This window comes from Myotis nattereri (assembly GCF_964212035.1).
Source record: "Myotis nattereri genome assembly, chromosome: 17".
Taxonomy (NCBI): domain Eukaryota; kingdom Metazoa; phylum Chordata; class Mammalia; order Chiroptera; family Vespertilionidae; genus Myotis; species Myotis nattereri.
Genome location: NC_138092.1, coordinates 1,030,923 through 1,049,948, shown reverse-complemented (window position 1 = coordinate 1,049,948; position 19,026 = coordinate 1,030,923). Strand labels below are relative to the sequence as shown.

At 68.1% G+C, this 19,026-nt stretch overlaps 1 protein-coding gene across 4 annotated transcripts in view; it reads left to right on the top strand.

Annotated features, from left to right (window-relative positions):
- Positions 1-19,026, top strand: part of ADGRB1 (adhesion G protein-coupled receptor B1) — a 58,582-nt gene that overhangs the window by 15,582 nt on the left and 23,974 nt on the right. For 3 of the 4 annotated variants that reach the window (XM_081110929.1, XM_081110928.1, XM_081110930.1), the window contains exons 3-17: positions 3,690-3,851; positions 4,499-4,609; positions 4,931-5,095; positions 5,265-5,429; positions 5,709-5,873; positions 6,197-6,361; positions 6,769-6,870; positions 7,398-7,504; positions 7,704-7,898; positions 8,112-8,180; positions 8,832-8,940; positions 9,842-9,985; positions 10,422-10,497; positions 10,624-10,726; positions 11,735-11,778. In XM_081110929.1, coding sequence (XP_080967055.1) covers positions 3,690-3,851; positions 4,499-4,609; positions 4,931-5,095; positions 5,265-5,429; positions 5,709-5,873; positions 6,197-6,361; positions 6,769-6,870; positions 7,398-7,504; positions 7,704-7,898; positions 8,112-8,180; positions 8,832-8,940; positions 9,842-9,985; positions 10,422-10,497; positions 10,624-10,726; positions 11,735-11,778 — 1,882 coding nt within the window. Of the gene's footprint in view, positions 1-3,689; positions 3,852-4,498; positions 4,610-4,930; positions 5,096-5,264; positions 5,430-5,708; positions 5,874-6,196; positions 6,362-6,768; positions 6,871-7,397; positions 7,505-7,703; positions 7,899-8,111; positions 8,181-8,831; positions 8,941-9,841; positions 9,986-10,421; positions 10,498-10,623; positions 10,727-11,734; positions 11,779-17,771; positions 17,879-19,026 lie in introns of those variants that run through there. The other variant, XM_081110931.1, reaches the window with a different exon arrangement.

Below are 19,026 nucleotides of genomic sequence, written 5' to 3'. Positions count from 1 at the left end.
TGCGCAGCTGGGTGGGCGCTGGCCACGCGGCCGAGAGGGGAGCCCCATGCTTCCCTCAGGAAGGGCGTCCGAGGGCCGGCAGGGTGTGGAGAGGCTGGGTGCAGAGTGTGTGTTGGGGGGCTGGTGGGGGGGGGCAGGTGTCCCTGGGCCCGTTGGGGCCCACAGGGAGAATGCAAGGCAATGTCTGTGGGGGCGAGGGCTGTGGACTGGGGACGGGTTGGGGAGGGATTTCAGGGAGCTGTTCCAGCCCCTGAGGTCCCCATGGGCAGGTCCCTGCAGGGGCTCAGAGGGGGAACCTGGTGCCCAGGGACAGGCCCTCCACTGGTGGGAGGTGGGCGGGGTCCTCAGGGACCCGGGCCAGGTGGGCGGGGTGAGTGGGCAGGTGCTGCGCCACCTGCTGGACTGGGGCGCCCTCTGCTGGAGGAGACGGGAAGTGCACAGTCCCCCTTCTCCAAAGGGGGACTCCCCACGCACCTGGAAGGCCCAGCAGAGGGAGGGCCCCCCCAGCGCCCCACTTCCGCCAACGTGGGGTGTAGGGACGGGGAGGTCACAGCTCTGGGCTGGGGTGCCAGGGTGGGAAGAGGCCCGGAGCCCCCTCTCCCTGCGCCTTCCCTCCTGGGTGGCCAGGCTCCTCAGAGGCCATTAATTGGTTCCATTCATCCCGTAATGAGATGGAAATGAGGCTTCCGGACAGAGGCGCATTGAGCTGGGGAAGAAGGCGGCCTCTCTCCCGGCCTGGAGGGCGGCCCCAGCCTTGCCCCTCCTCCGCGGGCGGCCGGGGGAGCTCCGGCCCGGGAGCACCTTGGCCGCCCAGTCTCGCAGTGCTCACCCCTGTCCTGGACGCACATTTATCAAGTGTCAGCTCTGTGTGGGGACACACATTAAAAATAAAACGCCAACAGAAATAGCAGCTTCATTTCCTGAGTGTCCGTTAGAGGCAGGAGTGTGGCCAAGGCCGGGCTCAGCCTGTGCCGGGATCGGGGCTCAGCCTATGCCGGGATCGGGGCTCAGCCTGTGCCGGGATCGGGGCTCAGCCTGTGATGGGATCGGGGCTCAGCCTGTGCCGGGATTGGGGCTCAGCCTGTGCTGGGATCGGGGCTCAGCCTGTGATGGGATCGGGGCTCAGCCTGTGCTGGGATCGGGGCTCAGCCTGTGATGGGATCGGGGCTCAGCCTGTGCCGGGATCGGGACTCAGCCTGTGCTAGGGACGAGGAAGCTCATGGCCAGGGTCAGAGACAGTGCAGGATGAGGGTCCAAGCTCAGTGTGGGGTCAAGGGGACTCAGCCTGCGACCAGCGTCTGAGTCCAGCATGTGACCCGGGTCAGGGGCAGGCCTGGGGGGCGGTCTGTCCTCTGAGCCCATGGCCACCCCCTCCCCTCTTCCCCCACCACATCCTTGCCACCTGGGTCACCAAGGTAACCAGCCCTGAAGTAGTGGGTGTTTTGGCAGCTGAGGCCTAACCTGAGTCTATCCTGAAAGACGAGCTCTGCAGCAGTTGCCATGGGAACCGAGTGGCATCCTCTGATTAGCCTGGCTTGGACACTCTCTCTCCCACCCACGGCTGGTTCCACGTCACGCAGGCTTCCGTGTGGGGGCTGGGCCGGGGAGGCGGGGGTGACCGGCGAGACGTGCCCAGCCTGAACCGCCGCCAGGCCTGTCTCCCAGGACTCCGGCCTTCCCTGCCCCTGTGTCTCGGGGTCACAGGACAGGGTGGCCAGGGCAGGGACCACTGCCAAGGCCTAGAGGCCCGACTGGGGCCTGTGGCTGGTCGTGGTGGGCGGCCTTAGTCTGGGGGACACCGCGGAGCATGCGGAGTCCGACTGTGGGTTCCAGGCCTGCTCCTCTCCTTGGCTCGTTGGGTACCTGGGGCTCCCTCCCGTCTGCATCTGGCACACGGCCGTGGCACTGGGCGTAGCCCCCCGAGTCGGGGCATGAGGAGTGGGAGCAGCCTCGGCCGTCGGCGCCCTGCCCGGGCACACGGACATGAGGAGGCGAGCAGCCCTGGCGATTTCATCCTTACCTGCGGTGTGAGCCCAGGTGGCGTTTCTGCAGGAGACTCCAGGCTGGTGCTGCTGATTGCCCGTCAGTGCCAGCTCCGGGCAGGCCTCCCAGGCATCCGGACCACCCCCTTGAGCCCTAGTTCCCGCTGCTGTGAACGGGGTGAAGAGCTGCCCCCAGGGTGCACGGGACTTAGGTTCCTGGGTGCTGAGGTGTCTGGCACAGAGCACGGCCCCCTGGAGGCGGAGGGGCCCTGCCCAGGATGCCCCGGGACAGCTGGCCCTGGGAGCAGCCTCCCGTGGAGGGTGCGGGGCGGGCCCACAGCAGGCGCGATCCTGCTCAGGCTCCTCCTAGCAAGGGAGGCCTTGCTGCGGGAACACGATGGCGGAGGAGGGCTCACACCCAGGCCCAGGAAGGGGCTCAGAGCCAGGCCCCTCCACTCCCCACCCCCGTGGCCCAGGCAAGCCCCTCCCTGGGCCTCACCACACCTGGGAGCCTCCTGTGACTGCGTGTGAGCGAGGGACAGAGCAGGGGCCGTGCCCACCCACCAGGGGCCGTGCCCACCCACCAGGGGCCGTGCCCACCCACCAGGGGCAGCCGCTAAGGTCCCAGCCCCCCCTGCCTGTCATGGTCTGAGTGCATCCGCCCCCCACCTGCGGTGTCCCTCCCGGCTGGGCGCAGGGGACAGGCAGGAGGCTGCGTGCCCTGGCAGAGGTGCCCTGCCTCTGTGGCCCCGGGGGAAGGTGGGGCCGTGGGTGGGAGGGTGGGCCTATGAGAAGAGGAGAGAGGTTCCCCATAGGCTTGGGGTGGGCGGCTCCCCTTGCCCACTGTGCACCCAGCGTGGAGCATGAGGCCCCGCCGCCCACCCTGGGAGCTGCCTGCCCAGCCGGCCTCGTTCCCTTGCGCCTGGCTCCCCCTGCTGGCCGGCTCCGGGAACAGGCGCGGGAGCCAGGCGGAGGGGCCCGCCACTGACCGGATCTGCGCTGGCCAGTCACTTGGACACGAAATTTGCTGCAAATCAAATTGAATCTCTGGGGCCGTCTCTGACCCCAGTGACAACGCCCGTGCCCGTCCTTGCGCAGCCCTTTCCTACCCTCCTGCGTCAGTCCGGGGAGCAGCGCCCGCTATCCTCAGATGAGGGCATGGGCAGGGCAGGATGGCCCGTGGGGGGCTGAGGGTGGGGTGGGGGGGCGGGGGAGGGCCCACCTGGACCTGGTCTTTTTTTAGTGTATTTTATTGACTTCAGAGAGGGCGGGAGCGGGAGAGAGAGAAGAAAGCCCGACCCAGTCCCGCCTGCCCACTGAGCCCTGCACGCTCGCCAGGCTCCACACCTGTTCTGTGAACACCCGTGTGAGAGGGTCATGGATCGGCTGCCTCCTGCACGCCCCCTACTGGGATGGAGCCTGCAACCTGGGCCTGTGCCCTGACCGGGAGTCAAACCGGGACCTCCTGGTCGTAGGCCGACGCTCAACCACTGAGCCACGCCAGTTGGCATGAACCTGGTCCTTAGGCCCTTAGTCTCCGGCCCACCCTTCCCCGACACCCCTGCCCCCCCATCCCGCACTCCTAGCTGACCCTCCAGGCCTCCCACGTGCGGGCCCACCCTGCGGGCCACTGTGCCCCATCCCTGCCTGGGAGACTCCCGGGGTCACCCTCTGAATTCGGGACCCCTGCGCTCTGGTTCCCACCAGGCGGCTGGAAGCTGTGGTCCCTGTGGGGCGAGTGCACGCGGGACTGCGGGGGCGGCCTGCAGACGCGGACGCGCACCTGCCTGCCTTCGCCCGGCCTCGGGGGCAGCGGCTGCGAGGGGGTCCTGGAGGAGGGCCGGCTGTGCAACCGCAAGGCCTGCGGAGGTGAGTGCGGGGGGCGGGCCCGGGCCCCTGGGGGGCGGGGACTTGGGCGGGGTCTGGTCGGTTGGGGCGGGGCCTGGGCGAGGGCGGAGCCGCGGGTGTGGAGCCGCGAGAAGGAAGGGCTGTCAGTAGATGGGGCTGGGTGGGCTTTCTTCTCCCCTGTGGGTTGGGGATTTGGGGGCGCTGCCTCCCTCCGCCACCCAGCCCCACCTGCCGCCTGCCCCCCTGCCCAGCTCCATCCACCTCCGGAACATGTGTCTCCAATAAGACTCTCTAATGACCTCACCCATGTTTTAGCTGCTCCCATAAAATTAAATCCGGTTATAACGAGACTCCATCCTAAGGGTTGGGTTTTACTGGGGAAGAGGGTCCCATCGCAGAAACCTGGAGAGATTCCTGGGGTGCGGGGCGGTGGGGTGCTGAGCAGGGCCCTGGAGGAAGAGGGTCCCATCGCAGAAACCTGGAGAGATTCCTGGGGTGCGGGGTGGTGGGGTGCTGAGCAGGGCCCTGGAGGAAGAGGGCGGGGCGTGGAGCAGGGAGATGGGGCCTGGGGCCCGGGGCCCTGGTCCCAGGTTTCCCGAAAGTCCGGGGAGGGGGCGGGGCGGCCAGGGTCCGAGGGCCGCCGCCGCTCACCGGAGCCCGCCCCGCAGCGGCCGCGCGGAGCAGCTCCCGGAGCCAGTCTCTGCGCTCCACGGACGCCCGGCGGCGCGACGAGCTGGGGGACGAGCTGCAGCAGTTCGGGTTCTCGGCCCCGCACACGGGTGAGCTGCGGGGGGCGAGGCGTGAGGACGAACACGCGTGGAGCGGGGGGCTGGTTTCACGGGGAGGGTCTTAGCACAGGTACCGACTCACTGCCGCCACCTGCACCAACAACCTTGGTCGCCATGACTACCCGAGCCTCCCGGCGCCAGGCTGCCCTCTGCTGGCGGCTGGCTTCGGGGCACCAGCCCAGCCCGCGGGTTCGGAGGGGACGCAGGTCCTGAGGTCGGCCCCGCCGCCCCTCCCCGGAGGGCGGGGTCCCCCTGCGGGTCTGGCCGCGCTCGGGCTCCGAGGCAGCGGCGAGGCTGTGGGTCTGCCCGCAGGTGACCCCGCGGCCGAGGAGTGGTCCCCGTGGAGCGTGTGCTCCAGCACGTGCGGCGAGGGCTGGCAGACCCGCACGCGCTTCTGCGTGTCCTCCTCCTACAGCACGCAGTGCAGCGGGCCCCTGCGCGAGCAGCGGCTGTGCAACAACTCGGCCGTGTGTCCAGGTGGGCGGCGCGGGCCGGGACCGGTGCGGCAGCCCGAGAGGGGCGGGGCCGGGCCGGGGCATCTGCGCCGGTGGTTGGGCGGACAGGGGAGGGAGGTGGTCACCAGGTCAGGGGTTGGGCAGCCGTGCCCGGTGGCTGCAGGGTCAGCGGCGCCCCGGCTTCTCCGCAGTGCACGGCGCCTGGGACGAGTGGTCCCCCTGGAGCCTGTGCTCCAGCACCTGCGGCCGGGGCTTCCGGGACCGCACGCGCACCTGCAGGCCCCCCCAGTTCGGAGGCAACCCGTGCGAGGGCCCCGAGAAGCAAACCAAGTTCTGCAACATCGCCCTGTGCCCTGGTAGGTGAGAGGGAGGGCGCCGGGGGCACCGAGGAGGGCGGGAAGGGCCCGGGGGTCGCCGGCCAGCCCCAGGGGCCAGGCTGGAGGTTGGAGACTCTGGGGCACCCTCATCCATGTGCCCCTGGCATCAGGGTGGCCTTAGGGGTCTCAGGCCCATGTCCCAGGCTGCAAGGTGTGTGTGTGTGGGGGGGGGCCCTGGGCGTCCACACCAGGTCCTGGGCTGGGCGCGGCCCCGGGTGTTCACACGGCTCCCGTCCCTCCCTCCCCCGGGCCGGGCAGTGGACGGAAACTGGAACGAGTGGTCAAGCTGGAGCGCCTGCTCCGCCAGCTGCGCGCAGGGCCGGCAGCAGCGCACGCGCGAGTGCAACGGGCCTTCATACGGGGGCGCGGAGTGCCAGGGCCACTGGGTGGAGAGCAGAGACTGCTTCCTGCAGCAGTGCCCAGGTCAGCGCCCATGGGCGCGGGCGGGCAGGGAGGAGGGTGAGGCCATGGGGTGACCGGGCCTGGCATGTGGTCCGGGCCTGGGGCCGGGAAGGGGGGGGCAGTGCAGGAGGGGCACCTGTTTTTCTGTACTGAGCTGAGCTCTGGTTTCTCCTCCCGGGTCTCAATGTTTTTCCTCCGCATGGCTTCCGGCTCCATCCGCCTGGGTCCCCGCGGCCCTGCGTGTCCGGCCCTCCCGTATCCTGTCCGTGTTGTCCGGCCCTGTGCCTCTGGCCGCCGTGACTCCTGGACCTGTGGCGCGTCGCTCCACACCGGCCGCCCCGCAGTGGACGGGAGGTGGCAGGCCTGGGCCTCCTGGGGCGGCTGCAGCGTCACCTGCGGGGGCGGCTCCCAGCGGCGGGAGCGTGTCTGCTCGGGGCCCTTCTTCGGGGGAGCCGCCTGCCAGGGCCCGCAGGACGAGCACCGGCAATGCAGCGCCCAGCGGTGCCCCGGTGCGTGTCCCCTCGCCACCCACAGCCGGGCTCCGGGAGGCGCCCCAGTGGCCGGGTTGGGGCTGAACTGGCCGGGGACCCTCTCCCCCTTGTTTGTTTGTTAGTTTTATTAAATATATTATTGTTGATGTCAGAGAGGAAGGGAGAGGGAGAGAGAGAGAAACATCAATGATGAGAGAATCAGGGATCAGCTGCCTCCTGCACGCCTCCTGCTGGGGATCGAGCCTGCAACCCAGGCCTGTGCCCTGACCGGGAATCGAACCGTGACCTCCTGGTGCATAGGCTGATCTCAGCCCCTGAGCCACGCGGCCGGGGGACTCCCCTTGTGAGGGTGGATGTCCTGGGGGGGTCTGACCGCTGACCTGCACCAGCACTGAGCGCCCTGCCTGTCCCCTCCCTCCTGGCAGAGCCCCACGAGATCTGTGGCAAGGACAACTTTGGCACCGTGATCTGGAAGGAGACCCCGGCGGGAGAGGCGGCCGCAGTCCGGTGCCCCCGGAACGCCACGGGTGAGGGCGACCGAGATGGGGTGCGGGCTCCTGTCCTCACCGGCTGTGTGTGGGCGGGGAGGTGACCCTGAAGCCTGGCCAGGGGCTGTCGGCAGTACCCGTGTCCCTGTCGCCCCGAGGCCCCGTGCGTGGCAGGGCTGTGCCTGCCTCCCTGGCCGATTCCCGGCAGCAGGCGCTGGGTCACAGGTGCACCTGTGTGTAAGGCTGTCGCTACCTGACACCAAACACCCCCCTCCCAGTGCCTCCCTGTGTGGAGCTGGGCGGTGGGCCGAGCTGCGGGCTCTCCCCGTGCAGGTGGGGCCTGGAGGCTTGTCTCCCACTGGTCCCGGCAGCAGCCGCTCAGGAATGTTGGGGACGAGAGAAAGCGAGGGGCCCCTCCTGTGCCGGCTCTGCTCTCGGACAGTCCCTGCCTCGGGGCCGAGGGTCTGGCCAGAGGGGCGGGGGCCTGGGAGCTGCGGGCGGGAGCCTGCCTGGAGCTGGGCCTCCAGCCGAGAGGCGGGAGCAGCGCTGACCCACTGCCTCCCCAGGCCTCATCCTGCGACGCTGTGAGCTGGACGAGGAGGGCGTCGCCTACTGGGAGCCCCCCACCTACACCCGCTGCGTCTCCATCGACTACCGGAACATCCAGATGATGGTAGGGCCTGCCGCCGGCCCGGCACTCCTCTGCCCGAGTTCTAGGCATAACCCTCTGTCCCCGGTGGCACCCTATGGACACACGTCCGCTGTGGCCACTGGCAGGGGCGGCAGAGGGGTCCCTGGGCCTGGGAGGTCCGGGGCACCGGCCCTGCCGTGTCCTGCAGAATCGTGGCGCCCAACCCTCTCCATCTCCCCAGACCCGGGAGCACCTGGCGAAGGCACAGCGAGGGCTGCCCGGGGAGGGCGTGTCCGAGGTCATCCAGACGCTGGTGGAGATCTCCCAGGATGGCGCCAGCTACAGCGGGGACCTGCTCTCTACCATCGACGTCCTGAGGAACATGACGGAGATCTTCCGCAGGGCCTACTACAGCCCCACGCCCGGGGACGTGCAGGTGCCCCGGGCCCCCGGGCGGGGAAGCGGGGCTGCAAATGGTCACCCTGAGCCCGACCCTGGTCACACCCTGAGCCCTGACCCTGGTCACACGCTGAGCCCTGACCCTGGTCACACCCTGAGCGCTGACCCTGGTCACACGCTGAGCCCTGACCCTGGTCACAGGCCCGGCCCTGACCCTGCTGCCTGTCCCCTGTTCTTCCTCCTCGTCCAGAACTTCGTCCAGATCATCAGCAACCTGCTGGCGGAGGAGAACCGGGACAAGTGGGAGGAGGCGCAGCTGGTGAGGGCGCGGTCAGAGCAGCAGGTCGGCCAGGCAGCGGGCGCCTCCCGGGCTGAGCGGGCCCAACGCTGGGTTCTCACCCCCGTCGGCCTCGCCCGTCGTGTGGCTTGGAGGAGGTCGCTTAGCCTTCTGAGCCTCAGTTTCCCCGTCAGTCAGAGGACAGTAGCTCACCTTGGGGGCGCCGTGAGGACGGGGGTGGGGATGTGTTGGTCACGTGGTGCTCGTTGGGGTGACTGGGACGCGGCGGTTCTTTTTCATCAGGAAAGGGTGGTCCCTCCCTCCCTCCCAGGCTGACCTGCCCCCAGGCAGCACCCAGGGGGGACGGCAGGAGCCCAGGGACCCGCTCTCCTCCCAGCCTGGCCCCCTGGCACAGCAGCCCCCCGGGCCCAGTGTCCCCGTCTATGAAGCGCGACGGGTACGCGAAGGTCCCGACCCCGCTTCCCAAGTCAGGCCCGGAGCCTGCGGGCTGGGGAGTGGCCAGCAGGACCCCAAAGCTGAGGGGCAGGTGGAGGAGGTGGAGGAGGTGGAGGAACAAGGTGTCCCCGGCCCGAGTGTGGGGCCCTCGACGACACCCCCTGTAGCTCTGGTGGTTGGCGCTCTCGTGGGGCTGCTCCCACCTCTGAGGCTGCCCCCCCCCCGCCCGCCCCCCAGATGGGCCCCAACGCCAGGGAGCTGTTCCGGCTGGTGGAGGACTTTGTGGACGTCATCGGCTTCCGCATGAAGGACCTGCGGGACGCGTACCAGGTGACAGACAACCTGGGTAAGCCCCCACCCCCGCTGAGCCCCCAGCCTCTGCTCGGCTCTGGGCCCGGCCTTCCTGCCTCAGTTTCCTCCCCTGTGTACATGGGCAGGGCCAGACCCCCTCCAGGCAGCGTCTCAGGTCAGTTCTGTGCACAGACCTGACACGATGCTGGCAGGGGTGTCTCAGACCCAGACAATGTCCTGGAGACCTTGCGTCCTGGGACACGCCACGACCCCCGTCCACAGCCCCCGGGGCCGGGCCCATGCTTACTGGTCACCCAGGGCCGGCCTTGGGGATGGGAGGGCAGGACTGTGCGCCCCTCTCTGCCCTCCACGCCCAGGGCGTCTGCTCAGGGGGCTGGCTCACCTCACGGGTATGCGGAGCCGTAACGGGCTGGGACCCCACCTGAGGCCTACGATGACCACATCCCACATGCATCGCCGGGGCCGTTTGTCAAAGCCTCCCCCACTCTCTCTGCACACCCCTCCTGCACCCCACACCCCGCACTTTCCTTCTGCGTCACCCCCACCCAGGCCCCGTCGTCTCCTTACTGTCCTCGGGAGGCGGGGGGTTAGGGGGACAGGTTCGTCCCTGTCCCTTTCTTGGAGCCACAGTGGAGGGGGGGCTGGGCTCCAGCATCGGGGGCAGCGACGTGGACCCCCTGGGCCCGTGGGACCCAGCCAGCCCAGGAAGCCATGGAGGGACAGTGCACACGGGCGGGAGCCGTCCGCAGGGGGGACCAGGGCTCCGGGGAGAGGCCAGGAAGGGCCCGGGGCCCCAGGCTCCCTCCGAGCTGTGAGCACCCCACCTGGTGGCCCTGAACCCCCAGGCCCGCTTCCCAGCTCCTCAGGGCCGAGGCTCCTCGTCACGTGGCTGCCCTGTCTGTCTGTCTGTCTGTCTCCTGTCGGTGTCGCCACAGTCCTCAGCATCCACAAGCTCCCGGCCAGCGGCGCCACGGACCTCAGCTTCCCCATGAAGGGCTGGCGGGCCGTGGGCGCCTGGGCCAAGGTGCCCGAGGACCGGGTCACGGTGTCCAAGAGCGTCTTCTCCACGGGGCTGGCAGGTGCGGCCCTGGGAAGGGACCCCCGGGGGACTCGGGCCAGTGTCTGAGGTCCGGCCTGGGAAGGGGCTCTGGAGCCGGCTCGCTGCCCCCTTCCTTCTCGGTGCGCGCATGGCCTCCGCTGCCTCCGGGAGCGTTCCTGCCCCCCACCCCGCCCCCCAGCCTCCCGGGCCTCCTCGTGGGATGGACGAAGGCGCCTCCGCGTCGCAGCAGGGACTGGGCTTCCCCTGAAGTCACGCGGCAGGCGGCCGGGTGCCCAGCAAAGAGCATGGCCCTGCCTGTCCCAGCTCTCGGGGGCCACTCGGGGGACCTGGGCAGGCACCCAGCTCTCCGACGGCAGCGCTGCGTCTGCAGTGGGTGCAGCAGGCCCACGGAGCCCGGCCTCCCGGGGTCCAGGCTGGGGAGGAGGGAGGAGGGTGACCGGCACCCTGTCTTCCAGAGGCCGACGACTCGTCCGTGTTTGTGGTGGGCACCGTGCTCTACCGGAACCTGGGCAGCTTCCTGGCCCTTCAGAGGTGGGCCCCTGGGAGGCGGGCGTGGGGGAGGCCAGCCTGGGGGAGGTGGGGAGGCAGGGGCACGGGCACCGGCGGGCACCCGGGAAAGGGGGCTCCGGGACCCCCTGACGCGGCCCTGACTCCCAGGAACACGACCGTCCTGAACTCCAAGGTCATTTCGGTGACGGTGAAGCCGCCCCCGCGCTCCCTGCTCACCCCCTTGGAGATCGAGTTTGCCCACATGTACAACGTGAGTGCCCCTGCGGTGCGCGTCTGCGGGCGCGTCTCCTCCCGTCGGGCCCTGTGTGTGGAGGGGGGGGCGGGGGGCCTCCCCTCAGCCTTGTGGGAGCTGCCTTCACCCCCGAGTGGCGAGTGGGGAAACTGAGGCTCAGAGAGCGGCTGCGACCTGCTCAGGGTCACACAGCAGGGTGGCGTGGGAGCCGGAATCTAACCGCCTCTGACACCTGAGCCCCAGCCACGGCGGCCGGTCCCCGTCCACCTGGTGGCTCCTGTGGGGGAGACACAGCCATCCCATCCCGAGACCATGTGGCCCTGCCGCAGGCCCGCCATGCCCTGTCCCTTGGGGTTGGTTCTCTGTCAGGCCAGGCCGAGACGCCCCGGAGCCCAAGGGTCACCCAACCAGGACAGGGCAGCGCCAGGCCTCGAACCCCAGGCCAGCGTAGTGGGAGGACCAGCCCCGCTCTCTCCTGCTGTGTGGCCTTGGGCGAGTTGCTCCACCTCTCCGTGCCATGGTTCCCTCCCTTGTCAAGTGGGAGCTGCAGGGTTGGGTGAGGGCTAGGTCATTCCCATCGGCATTTAGAGCAGCTGCCCCCCAGGAATGCTGAGAGCCCCCCGCCTGTGGCACGCGGTGGCCTGCAGGATGGGGTGTTCCAAGGCCTCCCTGTGCCCGCCTGACCCTCGCTCGCTCACCCTCAGGGCTCCCTGGGGGCTCTCTGCTGCCCATTGTGCCCGCAGCTGACCAGCCATGGGAGCATCCAGAGGTGGCTCTGGCCGGGCTGCCCAAGGGCAGGAGCTGCCCATGGCCACATGGGGGTGGGAGGCAGGAGGGTGGGAGGCTCTTCCCTCCTCTGGCCTCAGCGTCCTCCCCCTCACGCACCTGTTTCCTGGAGGAACTTGTAGGCAGAGCACCTGGCCCAGCTGTGGGCGGATCCGGCCGTGACCCTGGGCCGTGACCCGTGACCTGGGTGGGGCTCGAGAGGGGTTGGCAGGTGGCCCTGACTCCTCCCCCTCCCTCCAGGGCACCACCAACCAGACCTGCATCCTGTGGGACGAGACGGACGTGTAAGTGCCTGTGGGTGGTGGCCTCGGCCCAGGGTGGGTTTGGGGAGCTGACCCAGCGCGGCCAGGGGTTCAGTTTCTGGTCTGGCCATGTCTCCCTCTGCCCGGTCTGGCCCTGAGGCAGCATGGCGCCCACCTGGCCGCCCTGCCCTCCCAGGGAAGTCCAGTCGGGCCAGTGACAGGCCTGGCCACCGCCAGCAGGACGCAGGCCCGGGGCGGCTCGAGGGAGGGGGGTTGGAGAGTGGGGTGATCAGATGGGAAGCAGCGGTGGGGACTCCAGGATCACGGGCCCAGGTCCTCCTCCTGCACCTGCCGATGCCATGGGCTGTGGCGCATGAGAACAAGCCAGGTGCCCGCTCCATGCCTGGCGGGAACGGGCTGGCTCGGCTGGGCTGTGACATGGGTCTCAGGGCTCGGCATGGGCACCCCACAGCGGGGGGGGGGGGGGGGCAAGACATCGCGAGGCACAGGGGGAGGTGGGGACCTCATTTAGCCACAGGGACATTTGTGCAAAGGCCCCCGTGAGGAGCAACGCCCAGAGGGGTGGAGGGTCAGGACTGGGAGGGTAGGACAGGAGGGGTTTGGCGCTGGATCCGAAGGCCCAGGTGGGCCTGGTGGGACTGGGCCTGCCCCCAGGGGTTGGGCGTGCACTGGGGAGGGGTGCTCAGTGGGAGCTGGGAGTCGTCACCGTCAGCCCATCTCGGCCCTGGCACCAGCCCTCAGGCCTCCCTGTGCACCCTCCCAGGCCTGGGGGGAGTGTGCCCTGCTGGGCCCCAGGCCTGGGGTACAGGCACCATGTCCCCCCTCATGCTCGGGTCTCACTCAGCCCTGACCCAGGTCACACTCAGCCCTGACCCTGGTCACACTCAGCCCTGATCCTTGTCACACTCAACCCTGACCCTATTCACACTAACCCTGACCCTGGTCTCACTCAGCCCTGACCCTGGTCACACTCAGCCCTGACCCTATTCACACTGACCCTGATCCTGGTCACACTCAGCCCTGACCCTATTCACACTGACCCTGATCCTGGTCTCACTCAGCCCTGACCCTGGTCTCACTCAGCCCTGACCCTGGTCACACTCAGCCCTGACCCTGGTCACAGCCCTGACCCTATTCACACTGACCCTGACCCTGGTCTCACTCAGCCCTGACCCTGGTCACACTCAGCCCTGACCCTGGTCACACTCAGCCCTGACCCTATTCACACTGACCCTGAGCCTGGTCTCACTCAGCCCTGATCCTGGTCACACTCAGCCCTGACCCTATTCACACTGACCCTGACCCTGCTCACACTCAGCCCTGACCCTATTCACACTGACCCTGACCCTGGTCTCACTCAGCCCTGATCCTTGTCACACTCAACCCTGACCCTATTCACACTAACCCTGACCCTGGTCTCACTCAGCCCTGACCCTGGTCACACTCAGCCCTGACCCTATTCACACTGACCCTGACCCTGGTCACACTCAGCCCTGACCCTATTCACACTGACCCTGATCCTGGTCTCACTCAGCCCTGACCCTGGTCTCACTCAGCCCTGACCCTGGTCACACTCAGCCCTGACCCTATTCACACTGACCCTGACCCTGGTCTCACTCAGCCCTGACCCTGGTCACACTCAGCCCTGACCCTGGTCATACTCAGCCCTGACCCTATTCACACTGACCCTGAGCCTGGTCTCACTCAGCCCTGATCCTGGTCACACTCAGCCCTGACCCTATTCACACTGACCCTGACCCTGCTCACACTCAACCCTGACCCTATTCACACTGACCCTGACCTCACTCAGCCCTGATCCTGGTCACACTCAACCCTGACCCTATTCACACTAACCCTGACCCTGGTCTCACTCAGCCCTGACCCTGGTCACACTCAGCCCTGACCCTATTCACACTGACCCTGAGCCTGGTCACACTCAGCCCTGATTCTGGTCACACTCAGCCCTGACCCTATTCACACTGACCCTGACCCTGGTCACACTCAGCCCTGACCCTATTCACACTGACCCTGACCCTGGTCACACTCAGCCCTGACCCTATTCACACTGACCCTGACCCTGGTCTCACTCAGCCCTGACCCTATTCACACTGACCCTGATCCTGGTCACACTCAGCCCTGACCCTATTCACACTGACCCTGAGCCTGGTCTCACTCAGCCCTGATCCTGGTCACACTCAGCCCTGACCCTGGTCACACTCAGCCCTGACCCCATGTCTCATTGGAGATGACTTGAGTGCTTTCACATTGTTACGCATGCGTCACTAGCTGGTGGGCTGTCTCCTCCTCCGACCCCCGGGACAGCTGAGTGTGCGGCACACTCAGCTTGGACAGAATGAGTCAGAGGGTCCCACCCACACTGCAGACCCTACGCGTCTTGTTCTCATTACACATGCACACACATGTACTCATGTTCACATGCTCACACGCACACACGTGCACATGCATGGGCTCAGCACCAACGCGGGTGTCATCTCATACTTTGTAAACTCCAGGCCCTGACAGGCCCCTAGAGACCCTTCCGTCAGGAGTCCTGCCATGTAATCAGCCCCTCCTCTGAGTGCGGAGACCCAGTGCCCCCCTTACCCTGGCTGACGGGGCTCAGGGCCCCTCCCAGCACCCCACGTCACATGGCGGCAGCAGTGAGGTCTGGGAGCAGGCATGTTGGCGGGGGAAGGAGAGTCCTGCAGACAGGATGGAGGATGGAGGATGGGGGATGGGTGGAGGGTGGAGGATGAGGGATGGGTGGAGGATGGGAATGGGGGATGGGGGATGGGTGGAGGATGGATGGAGGATGGGGAATGGGTGAGTGGAGGATGGAGGATGGGGGATGGGTGGAGGATGGGGGATGGGTGGAGGATGGGAATGGGGGATGGGGGATGGGTGGAGGATGGATGGAGGATGGGGAATGGGTGAGTGGAGGATGGAGGATGGGGGATGGGTGGAGGATGGGGGATGGGTGGAGGATGGGAATGGGGGATGGGGGATGGGTGGAGGATGGAGGATAGAGGATGGGGGATGGGTGGAGGATGGGGGATGGGTGGAGGATGGAGGATGGGGAATGGGTGAGTGGAGGATGGAGAATAGAGGATGGGGGATGGGTGGAGGATGGGGGATGGGGGATGGGTGGAGGATGGGGGATGGGGGATGGGGGATGGGTCGGTGAGGAGATGGGTGGCTGTGTGGAGGATGGGTGGTCTGTGCTCTCTCCCAGCCGCGGGCCCCCAGCACTGCCTCCCTCAGGGGGCCCCTGCCCCAGGGCACGTCCCGGTCCCTTTAAGAGCCGTGCCCCATCCTCGGTTTCCGTGGAGAGAGCAGCAAGGGGCCGGCCAAGCAGGGAGCGAGCGGAAGGGAGACTTGGCAGCCCCCCGAGTCGCTGTCGGTGGCCCGTTCCCAGCCAAGTTCTCCCACGCCAGCCTGTTCCTGGTGGGCAGGGCCGGGCCGGCAGCCCTCACAGAGGCCCCCAGTGAGCATGGGGTGCGCTCTGCTCCCCACCTGAGGAGGCCAGGGGGGAGGGGGTGCTGCCCTGGGCAAGGCCACCCCCCACCGGAGCCTCTGCCCGTCTGTGCCCCCATTTTGTCCTGGGATCAGCCGGGCGGCAGATGCCTGCTGGGGGCCTGCCTTCTCCTGCAAGGAGGGACTTGGAAGGACAGACAGCTCCCGGCTGGGCCACGGGCCACTGGGCTCTGCCAGGCCTGTGCCCTCCGCCCGCCGGGCCCTCTGCCCTCGTCGTCTCGGGGGGCCTCACCTGTTGGGGGACCTCCTGCCCATTCTCCTGCCCCCACCCCCGTGCACTTCTCTGCTCAGACCCCTGTGTCTCTGCTTCCTGCCCCAGCGGTTGTGCCCTTGCCCGTGGTGCCAGGAGGAGAGAGAGGAGGTGTCTGAGCTCTGCGGGCGCCGACTCGGGGGCGGGGGGCATAGACACAGGAGAGCCTCCCCAGTTGGCAGGGAGCACTGACTGGGGGGTCCAGTCCCCTTTCTTGGCCTTGGTGCGGAGGCACCCGGGCAGAGGGGTGGCACAATAACCTGGAGGTCACCTGAGGCGGCTGGGCATTTGGGCGCCGAGTGAACGGGAAATGCCTGGCGGGCGGGCGGGTGGCCAGGGCTGTGCCGGACAAGGCGGAGGTGGCGGCCTGGGCTCCATCCATCGTGGTTGTCGGGGCTGGTGGTGAGCCCTGCGTGGCGGGACGCGGGTCAGTGCCCGCTGGATGTTGGTGAACGGCTAGCACAGCCACGGTGCTGGTTCTGAGGAGGTGATGGCATCCCGGACGCTGTGATCGGGGAGGTGGTGCCGGGGAGCACAGGGACAGGGAGGGCGGTGACGGCAGTGGGGTGATTGTGCTGGGGGGGGGGGCGGCGAGAGGATAGCATTGGCAGTGGTGATGTTGGCAGCAATGGTGGCGATGGTGGTGATAATGTGGGTGCAATGGCAGGGTTGCTGTTGATGATGTGATAGTTGGTGATGGTGGCAGTGCTGGTGGTGTTGCTGTGTTGGTGGCATTGGCGTGGTGTTCGTGGCAGTGACGGCGGTGATGCGGTGGCAGTGGCAATGATCATGATACGGACGGCGTTGGTGATGGCGGCATTAAGGACTGTGCTATAGACGGGGTGTTGATGTTGGTGATGGTGGTGGTGGTGCTGATGGTGCTGACGGTCGCAGGATGCGTGTACCACCCTTACGATGATGGTAGTGATGCTGTGGTGCTCGGGTAACGTGGTGGCGGCGATGACGGTGGTGGTGATGGCGGTGACGGTGACTGTGTTGGTGGTGATGATGCTGATTTGATGTTGGTGGTCAGTTCAGTGGCAGCTGTGAGGGTGGGGGGTGCGGTGATAGTTAAGGTGATGCTGGTGGTGGGCTCAGCTCTCAGGAACTTCAGGGCCCTCCTCGTGGGAACCCAATGGCCCCATGGCACTGCTGACGAGGGCAAAGGGCACAGGTAGGGTCCCTGGTCTGAGCCTCTGGGCTGGGGAGTCGGAAGGTGGAGGGGTGTCGGCAGGACTCCCGCCCTCCCAGGCCCATTCCTCCCCGTGGGCTGGGCAGCCCAGGGCCCCTCCCTCTCCAGCAGCCCATCTCCCTGGCAGGCTCCCGGGCCCTCTGTGGCCCTGCCCAGCCGGTGGCTGAGGCGGAGAGGAGCGGGGGCCCTGGGGAGGGCCCGGTTTCCAGCCCAGCGGGGGGCGGGCCTGAGGCTGGCAGCCCTGACTCAGAGTGGTGGCGCCAGGGGCCAGGAGCGAGGAGAATGGCATCTCGGATTGCGGGACACGAGAAGCCCTGGGGGCCCTAGTGGCGGATGCAGGGACGCTGAGCCAGGCCCAGACACTGCTGACTGCAGGGGGCGCGGGCCTGGGGCAGGGTCTCACCGAGGAGTGGAGGGATTGGGGGGCGCAGGCGTGGATGTTGGTATAGGGAGCACAGTGGAGGGGTTGGTGGGCACAGGCACAGACGTTAGCATAGGGAGCACAGTGGAGGGATTGGGGGGCGCAGGCCCAGACGTTGGCATAGGAAGCACAGTGGAGGGATTGGGGGGTGCGGGCCCGGACGTTGGCGTAGGGACCGCAGTGGAAGCGACCCCTGAAGATCATGCAGGCCGGGCCGAGGCGATGGAGGCTCCCAGCAGCCCCCGCCTGCACCTGTGGAGACAGCTGCCCACTCCCTGTTCTCCCCTGCAGCGTGCTGTGCCCACTCAGCTTCTACCATGTGGGAGGACACCTATGAGTCACTCACACTCCAGTGTGAATTAGCCCATCAAACCCCAGGGGACCCTGACAGCCTCGCCCCATTATAGCAGCTGCTTCCTGGGCTGGCGGGAGGCATCTGAGTGCAGGGAAGGCCTGGCTTGGCGGGGGTGGGGGGGGGTGGGGGGGGGTGGGGGGGCTCTTGGTGGGCCTCTGGGTTACTGTCCTGATGTCCCTGATGCCCGCCCAGGGAGGACCTGCAGACCGGAGCAGAGCCTCACTGAGGGCGGGCCAGGCAGGGGTGGGGGCCAGGCAGGGGTGGGGGACGCTGCAGAGGAGGAGGCTGAGGGTCAGGGACAGGCCTCGCTGCAGGAGCCAGCAGCCGGCCGTGCCTGTGGCCGCGGATGGAGCCAGCCAGGCCCAGCAGGTCAGCTGGTCTGATGGGGGAGGCAGGGCCCTGCCCTTCTGGTCCTGGAGGTGCCGCTGCCCCAGCTCTGTCTGGACCAGCGAGGGAGGTGCAGGTGTCGCTGACCCAGATTCCTCGGGCCTGAGCTGGGGGAGGGGGCTGGCTCCGTGACCCAGATAGTCCAAGTTTGTGACGCCCAGACAAGAGGTGGCCGCGGTCTCCCCCGTGGGGGGTGGTCGCCGTGGGCAGGTGGAGGGACTCTGCCTGTCTCAGCTGTCCCTGCAGCGGGAAGGAGTGTGGTCAGACATGGGGAAGGACTTCCCGGTGCTGTGGGAGGAGACGGCCCTGCAGGTCTTGTGCCTCGGCCGCAAGCGGGGCCCTCAGGGCAGTGGCCCCCAGGAAACTGCCGCTGACTGAGTGCTTGTCCGGCCTGGGAGGGGGCCTCGGGGTCGCTCTCACACCTGTTCCTCAGCCCAGTGGGCTGGGCCGGGGGGCGGGGGGCGGTCAGAGGAAGCTGGGAGCTGGCCCTCCTGCGGTCCTGCTGTGTGACCTTGGGCAGGAGGGCCACCTCTCTGGCCTCAGGGTCTTTATTCGGAGAGTAATGATATGAGGCACAGGGGTGCGGACAGGGTCCCCGTGTCGGGAGCCGAGCAAGCCGTGCTGCAGGCCCCGCGTCCCAACAGCGTCCTGAGGGGCCAGCGCTGCTCCCTCCCGCCAGGCCTGGCGCGTCCCCGTGGGCTCCATGGGCTCCGTGGGCTCCGTGGCCGGGGCTGCAGGACCCTCAGCAGAGTGGGCGCCGCCCTCACTCCATGGCCCCGGAGGCTGAGAAGCTCATCGACTGGCGTTCCCCCAGGAGGTGGCGGGCAGCTGTCTGCCTGGCGCCCTGCAGCCCCGCCAACACCGGCTGGGAACCTGCCAGGCTGCTGGTCCCCGCCAGCCTGCTCCCCGCACCCCAGGCCTCGGGGTGCGTCCCCTCCCGCCCTCCCAGCGGCCCTCAGGCAGCGGAGGCGGGGGTGTGCTTCCTCCCCCACCTGGAGGAGGGCGGAGCCTGAGTCAGGGGCTGGGTGGCGCGGGGAGCAGAGCGGGATTTGAACCCGGGACTGGCTGGCCACAGAGGACGGCCCGTTAGAGTCACACGGCAGTGCGGCTGGTAGGCTGGGCGGCGGGAG